The sequence below is a fragment of the Asterias amurensis genome, chromosome 6 (assembly GCF_032118995.1).
Source record: "Asterias amurensis chromosome 6, ASM3211899v1".
NCBI lineage: Eukaryota > Metazoa > Echinodermata > Asteroidea > Forcipulatida > Asteriidae > Asterias > Asterias amurensis.
In genome coordinates, this window is record NC_092653.1 from 385980 (window position 1) to 394268 (window position 8289).

At 37.2% G+C, this 8289-nt stretch overlaps 1 protein-coding gene across 2 annotated transcripts in view; it reads left to right on the forward strand.

Annotated features, from left to right (window-relative positions):
• Window positions 1–7875, forward strand: part of LOC139938341 (signal peptide peptidase-like 3) — a 49503-nt gene extending 41628 nt beyond the window's left edge. For both annotated transcript variants that reach the window (XM_071933796.1, XM_071933797.1), the window contains exons 10-11: window positions 540–649; window positions 2209–7875. In XM_071933796.1, coding sequence (XP_071789897.1) covers window positions 540–649; window positions 2209–2277 — 179 coding nt within the window. In that variant the 3' untranslated portion in view covers window positions 2278–7875. The remainder of the gene's footprint in view (window positions 1–539; window positions 650–2208) is intronic.
• Window positions 7876–8289: the final 414 nt, after the last annotated feature.

Below are 8289 nucleotides of genomic sequence, written 5' to 3' on the forward strand. Positions count from 1 at the left end.
AGGCACTGGACACCTTGGCAACTGGTAAAACAGCAGTATTCGTACTTGGTTTATTGTCCCCACATACATGTATGCTTAAAATAACAACATTTTGTCATCAAAGTTGCAAGAAAAGAAAGAAGAAAAAAAAAACCTTGCAGAATTGTGTGTGCTTTCAGATGCCGGAAAAAGGCTTCAGGCCGGAAGTCTTTTTTAGATTCATATATTTAGTATTTTAGTGAGAAATTTCTCAAAAACAATGTTACTACAGAGGGAGCCGTTTCCCACAATATTGTGTTTACTATCAACAGCTCTCCTTTGCTCATTTCAAAGTAGGTTTTTATGCTAATACATATTTTGAGTAATTAATTAATGTCCAAAAGTGTCGAGTTCCTTTAATTCATAAACTAATTCACAAACTCATAAAAAATAATGGACCCAAACTTTGCTCAACCTTTCTAAAATGTTGACAAGTATTTTCACATTTAGCACCCTGATTTGATTGTCTTTCCCTGAATATAAATTGCAAGCTTAACTCCTTAGATTGAATTTATGTACAGGTTTACTGACGGCTACAATATCATCTGAAGTTTACAAAGCAGCTCAACCAGCTTTGCTGTATCTTGTCCCTTTCACACTCCTGCCATTACTCCTTATGGCCTACCTCAAGGTAAGGTAGTCATTCAGGATTCTGTAAACCAGCGACCATATAATCCTCTGCGTCATGTCATGGCCTAGCAGTTTAGAGCACAGGGGTCGATTTTACAAAGAACTGAGGACTAGTTCTAGGTCCTAACACAGGACTAGTTCTAGGTCCTAACTCAGGACTAGTTCTAGGTCCTAACTCAGGACTAGTTCTAGGTCCTAACTCAGGACTAGTTCTAGGTCCTAACTCAGGACTAGTTCTAGGTCCTAACTCAGGACTAGTTCTAGGTCCTAACTCAGGACTAGTTCTAGGTCCTAACTCAGGACTAGTTCTAGGAGATATTATAAACTTGAGGTGAAACTCGGGTCCTAACTTGAGATAAGATTAGTCTTAACTCTTTGTGAAATTTAGTCGTGGTCTTAAGCTCTGGTGTTTCTGACCAGCAGAGTGTTGGTTCGAGTCAAGGTCGAGACACTTTTGTCCTTAATTTTTAACCATTTTTGCTGCGTCCTTTGGATGGAACGCAAAGCCATAGGTCCTGTGTGTTATGTAACACATGAACAAAAAAACCCAGTGCACTTATCAAAAAGAAAAGGGGTTCGCCCCAGTGTCTTTAGTTTTATTGGCAGCATATTGCGCCACAGCACCTTGTAAATGGTGCTATGTGAAAGGAGAACTGCCTCTAGCCACCGGGCTAGCTTGAAATCTAGCAATTCAAAAGTCATGGGTTCGTATCCCACCCAAATGATTTTCCTGTGGATTTTTTAACAGAACGTGGGACTATAAAGTGCTGACTATAAAGTGCCTAATTTACACATCTTTATCCCCAATGCAAAAAAAAATAACATCTATTAACCTTAGAACAGCCATACATACAAACAAACAAACAAACAAACAAACAAACAAACAAACAAACAAACAAAACGAACAAAACAAAAACAGAAAACACGCAAACAAAAGGACAGACGAACATAAGACATGATAGCTACTCCGACACAAGAAACATATAGATCAGAGATAATACAAAAGTTCATAATTAGCGACAAGATGGTAGAACAGTTCAATCAGAAACAATACAAAAAACAAGTCATCAGTGATGGAATCTTAGGCCCAATTTTATGGAGCTGCTCAAGCATATAAATTCCCTTACTTATTACCTGCTAAGCAACAATAATCAGGAAGCCGGTCATAAATTGTACATGTGACATAGTATTTTGGCTGGTAATCTTTTTCTGCTAAGCAATTGTTTGATGCTTAATTACGTTTTGTGCTTAATTGGGAATAGGGGACTTTTGGGACGCTTGGTGGCAGCAGACTTACCAGGTAAAATCCATTGTTCTCGGTAATGTGCGCATGCTCAGAACTACGTAAACAATGGAAATTTACCTGGTAAGTTTGCTGCCACCTAGCATTCCAAAGTCTCCCATTGGGCCTAGATGTGTTTCTGTCATGCAGCGTTTCAACATTCAGACTATTAGTATTCAAATTGATGAAGTATTTGCCCATGCATAGAAAAGATTTAGTCTGGTACACCTGTCCTGGGGACTATCTTTTATCTGATTGATTTGTGTATTTGTTTCCAGGGTGACTTGAAACGTATGTGGCATGAGCCATTCATCAAGGGACAACCCAACAAGTACACAGAAGTATGACAACAAGCCAAACTACATCCTGTATAAACCAGATCCAACTGGATTGGACATGGTGGAAAAAACAACCAAATATACCGACCTTTCATCCGGACATCAAAAAAAAAAGTAATAACAAAAAATGATGGTTGAATGGAAGAGATTACCGGAGACTTGATGTCATTGTACAGTATTCAACCAGACATGTTACTCTCATGGCTAATTGGTATATCACCATGGTAACAAAAGGATGAACATGGACATGTCACTCTTAAAGGAAGTAGTATGTCGCCATGGTAACGTAAAGGTGGACATATTGGATGTATCAAGGCTGAAATTATTGTGGAATTAAACTTCTTAAGGTTTGGCGCTTTGAGTGAAATCATGTTCTTGTTGTAATGTGAGCTTGGCTAAAGAAATAACTGATGCCATCGCCATGGTAGCCTCCAGTGGAAATATCCAGGGTCGACTTCATCTGTGGACAGTTGCAGTCTTTTTATACAGAGTTGTAGCGGACAGAAAAGGAAAGAATGTTTAGTTTTCTGTAGATTGTTTGAGGTGGATTTCTCATCATGGATGTAACGAGGTAATGATGTATTGTGAATATCAATGCCCTTGTGCATAACAATGTGGAGATCCTTTGGCCAAACCTTGCCCTGACAAAAGCTACCAGGAGTTGTCAGTAAGTTGGACATCAAAGAGGAGCATCTTGAAACAATCTGTAAAGTAGCAAGATCTATGACTCAACATCTTTACATGGAACCGGTTTAAGACGAAAAGAAAAGAGTTGGAAAGAGACACCCCAATCCATGAAAGGACTCAGGAGTGTTTTGGACTTCCAGAGAGTTGGCTCACTCTTATAGAAAACAAAACCAAAAGGAAATACTTGTCATTGTTGCTTTATGGCAGTGTTAATATAGACTGAATTGTATCCTATGTGCAAAGTGGTTTTACAACCTGGTAAATAAGAACACATAAACAAGCAGACATGCTTTTAATAATGTTTAAATGCTTTGATTTCATCCACAGACAAACAAAATCAAACAGTCGTCCATTATTTCCGCTGTTTTGTTTTTGTGGCTAGCATTTGTGGGAATCAAGCGTCAAATTGCTAGTAATATTACTAAAGTCAGTATATATATATTCTGATAATTTATAGGTAATCTCTGTAGAGTTTTTTATGTGTATATGTAGGGAATTCATTGCAAGTCTTACAAGGTTTGTAGAAGACGTTTAGTAAGACTTTCAATACCTTTAATAGAGTCGGATTCAATGGTGGAAAGGGTTACAAGCTCGGAACATACTTTGTTCCCTTTTGTTTTTGTAGTGGGGTAGATTTGGTTCCAGGGGTAATATCGGTTCAGTTGTCCAGCAGAAAAGTGTAGTTTGTCGAGCAACATTGACGAGAATAAAGTTCTCTGAAGTGTCTCATGATAGAACTTCTAATTCAGTGTGTTGCTATGGTAATGGTCAGCAGACTATAACTTGAAGTACATAAAAAGTTCCATATCTGAAACATTTATGAGCTCCTCGTCTTGACGCGCTGGAAGTCGAAAGATAGAATGTTGCAATTGTATGGAAAGACTTTAGAACGTCTTTGTTTCAGACGTCGATCTTGTCATGAGCCAAACGTAAATTTTAACCTGAAACAAAAATTGATTCAGGTTGACCTAGAGAGTCATTCCTAAGTTTTTTGGATTGGCAGGACTCTGGAGTGTCTTTCTGAACTGGGTGTAAGTTACCTCTAAGTTTTTCTATGTCACACCCTAGACGCACATTACCCAAAACTTTTCCTTTTCATGTTTTGGTATTGGGTTTTTCTGCTTGACAGCTGTTTACCTTAGTCCCGCCTGATTTAGGGCTGAATGTGTCACATAAATCAGCCGCTTTAGTTCTACTCAGTTTCTTACATGTTTATATCTGTTTGTATTTGTGTGTTTTTAATCTGGTATTACTTGTGGCAGTCCAAGTTTTCATAACTAATTACCGTTACAATAATGCAATAGTGTTAAAGCATATCAAGCTGTCGAGCAACTCTCACAACCGGCAAACTTCATCATTCATTGGAGTAAATAAGCAGTGCCATGAAGTAGGGCCCTGGTCACCGGCCAAAATGCTATGTAATGCATACTATTTCAGACTGATAACTAGTTATTTATTAACATAATAAATACCCTAATCAGGTTAATAAAATTTGGCTGAGAATGTTGAGGTAAAGAATGCCATGACATAAGACCCTGGTGAGGATGTAAGCGTTCTGTTGCTATGTAAACAAAATAATGATCATGATTAGACTGTACATTCTCTGATGTTGAGCTGCATTAACGGATTGGGACAATAATGATTCTACTAAAACAGTTTTATTTGAATCTGTTTAATTACCTTAATATCGTTGCCTACAATAACATACATGTATTCAATGTTGATTCTATCATTGATGGTGATTTGATTGGCAAGTCAATATTAACCTATTTTTATTTAAAAAATGAGATTGGAAACAAAACCATATTTTGAAGACTAGATTTGAACATTAAAAATGCAACTAATAACACGAGTCAACTGTTGCATACAGTGGCAGTAGGCCTACATGTATATATCTGTTGTATCTTAAAGGAACACGTTGCCTTGGATCGGACGAGTTGGTCAAAACAAAAGCGTTTGTAACCGTTTTTTATAAAATGCATATGGTTGGAAAGATGTTTTAAAAGAAGAATACAATGATCCACACAAGTTTGCCTCGAAATTGCGTGGTTTTCCTTCTACTGTGTGAACTAACATGGTCGGCCATTTATGGGAGTCAAAATTTTGACCCCCATAAATGGCTGACGTGTTAGTCGACAGGTAAAAGGAAAGCCACGCAATTTCGAGGCATGTTTGTGTGGATCATTGTATTCTACTTTTACAACATCTTTCTACCCATATGCATTTTATAAAAAACGGTTACAAACGCTTTTCAAAGACCAACTCGACCGATCCAAGGCAACGTGTTCCTTTAAGCCACATCCAATCAAGTGACTCTGGCTACGGCTGTTGGCTTCAGAGAGAACGTTGCAGTTTATGATTTCCAATCCTTGCCAATCCAAAGCCATTCATTCATACACCAAGGTATGATGTTGATCTAGCCAGCTACGGATGGATTGCATTAAGTTCCATCAACCTCCATGTTTGATGATTAACAATGGAAAAGTCTCACAATTCTCAGCTAATGATAGCCTTTCAAACATGCTTGTTTCATCAACGATAGTGGTCAATTTAGCGCAATCCATCTATTGGTGTTTGGTGTTTCACTAACTTTATTTTCATGAATACTGGTTTGAAAGGTGCCTGACTAATCAGAATGTGGCCAAATAGCACTCTGCACTAATGACGATGAATACCCGGCAGTCAGACAAACATCTCACCACTCAATCACTGCATAATCAGGGCATAAGACCGCACAGCCAGTACATACGAGTAAACATGGACATGTACACACATGTACATTAGTAACATTTAACCCTCCGAGATCATCGTACTGAACTGTTAGATGGGGCTCGACTTGATGACTGAACAGCTATAGCAATAGAGGAGAGTTGTATTAGCAAAACACAACAATCAATTTTGCTTTACTGTAAAAAGGCTACTGACCATTGTCCTTTGTGTACTGTTGAACTGAATCCCTGCTTATTTTTCCTAATAGCAGGACTTTGTGCAGCAGAAGTTGTCCCCATATTAGCTTCACTTTTGTTTCCTTTCAGTTTCTTCGGAACAAAGGCCTCTTTGTCTTTCTATCCTGTACTTAGCTGATATGTAACTGCAGTAATCCCCACCGTGATCTCTAGTCTCCATCCCCAGTCTGTTATTCCATGTATGTCATGTTCTCTTAGATCTATGAGATATGTGTACTTAACTATGGCTCCACAGTAAATACAGCTGTACCTTTTAGAGTAATAGATCAGAGAGCAAGACTAATTGCCCACTAATGGCTCATTTCTGTGCCTTGGAGATGCATTGATGAAAACAAAATGGCTGCTCTACTATGTTCAGTTTGAAAAACATACAATACCAAAGGTTCATTGAACCATATATAAGTCTAGTATATTCAACCACAGTATGAGCATTAAAACAACAGATGTTGTTTAAGGTCTCCAAATGGCAAAGCTTGACAAAGAAACGTTGTGGGATAAATCTCTCAGTGCAATGGTGTTCCATATTGTCAGTGAACTCATCATGCTTTTAGCTTTACCCATTACTCTCAATCCAATGATTTTAATGAGTTTGTAACACATCCATTTCTCACAAGCAGAGCGAAGTCATTGGGTTTCTTTGCTTGCAAAGAGATGCACGCTTCTGGGAAAACAGCTGGAAAATGTGAATCAAGATGGACAAAATCCAAAATGTAAATTTTGCAGTCTTATTTATTATATGAATTAATTTAAACTAAAGCATCTTGTCAGTTTAACGTGTAATAGAATCTTGAGTGGGCAACGTACTGTGTTTTTTTTTAACTACATTTAACTGATTTGAAAAAAAGTAAGATTTAAATCTACAAAAACAGTAAATAAATCTACGGGAAAGTGTTCATTGTGTGACCAATGTCTCAATGTTGTATTAAAAAACAAGTATGACCTTCATGCTAAGCTAATCACTTTACAAAGTAATTTTTATACAAGATATTCCCTCTAGTGTTTTATTTTCTAAATAAATCCGGTACTTTTGTCGAGACCTGGATGTTATTAACTAGTTGTCAGAGATATGATGGACACAATACTATGATGCTGTTGGGTTTTGGTGAATTGTCTCACTCAAACCAAACGGTGTACTCCTAAAGAGTCCGCCATAATCTTAAAAAGGCTTAACAGAGTTGCTAAACAAGGAGCCAGTATAACTAATATTACAATGAATGTTTGCGTGGTAAACACTTTCTGCTTATACAATGTCGTCATTCTTTATTAATTTATTTTCTCAGGCATTTGATGATATTTTGTTTGGGAAACAAAGCTGTTTGTGGTCAATGACAGATTGGTATAAAGATGCATATAATATGACGTTGCACTTGTCTGTAGCAATTATTAAAGCTGGATAATTCCATCAGAATGCTAACAAGTTAATGGTGAAACTTTAAGAGACACTAGGTGGCAGCAGACTCATCAAATAAATCCATTGTTCTGGGGAATGTGTGCATTCAAAACATTTTTTATTTCTGCACTCCCGAACCTGTCACTGTCTCGTAGAGCTTTTCAATGGGGAAGTTTGTTTCTTCTGAATCGCTTCAAAAAGGGAATCCTTGAAACAAAATCCTGAGTTTTTTTTTGAGGACGGCAATTTTCAACAGAAATAAATTCTGAACAACATCATAGTACCTTGTAAAGACAGCTGCCACCTACATGCAATGTGTCGTGTTTAAGTTGAATGAAGTTAGAAAAAAGTAAAAATATCAAGGGTTTGAAATTGATGATTGTTTGTATCTATTTAACTCTATGTCTCTTGGTGTCAGGTAGTAGCTCTTCTTTCAGTTTAGGATGTAGTTTTATTCCTATTCTTATTTTTTAAAGATTAGTTGCAAACCAAATTAATAAGGTGAAAATATTGTACCACTTGCAGGCAACTGCTGACTGAATAAAAATGGAAACTAAAACTAAACATGAGTTTTATTTTACTTATTTCTTGTCATTGTTAGATTCACGAACTATTACTTAGTATGCGTAGTTTGACTCCAAGTTCACAGTGCTTGAGCCTTGATGTAACCCTTGATGTCTCATGAAAATAAAAAGTACTGGTAGTTTACCTTGTAGTTGGTTAAGCCTTGTAGTAGCTCAAATCCTGACCCGAGCATAACCCAACCCAATCTTTTAAGTTCTAACAACTATAGACATTTGCTCCCACCCAACAGAAACAAAAATCTTAGAAATACTAACTTTGCCAAATCAGGTGTAGAACTAACCGGTACAAAAACAGCCCAATTCCTTCCCTAACCACCCTTCTCAACAGTTGAATTTTTTTAATCCTTGTTTTTTTAATTGAGCTGGAATCCTAGTGGTAGTTTTTTGTCAATTG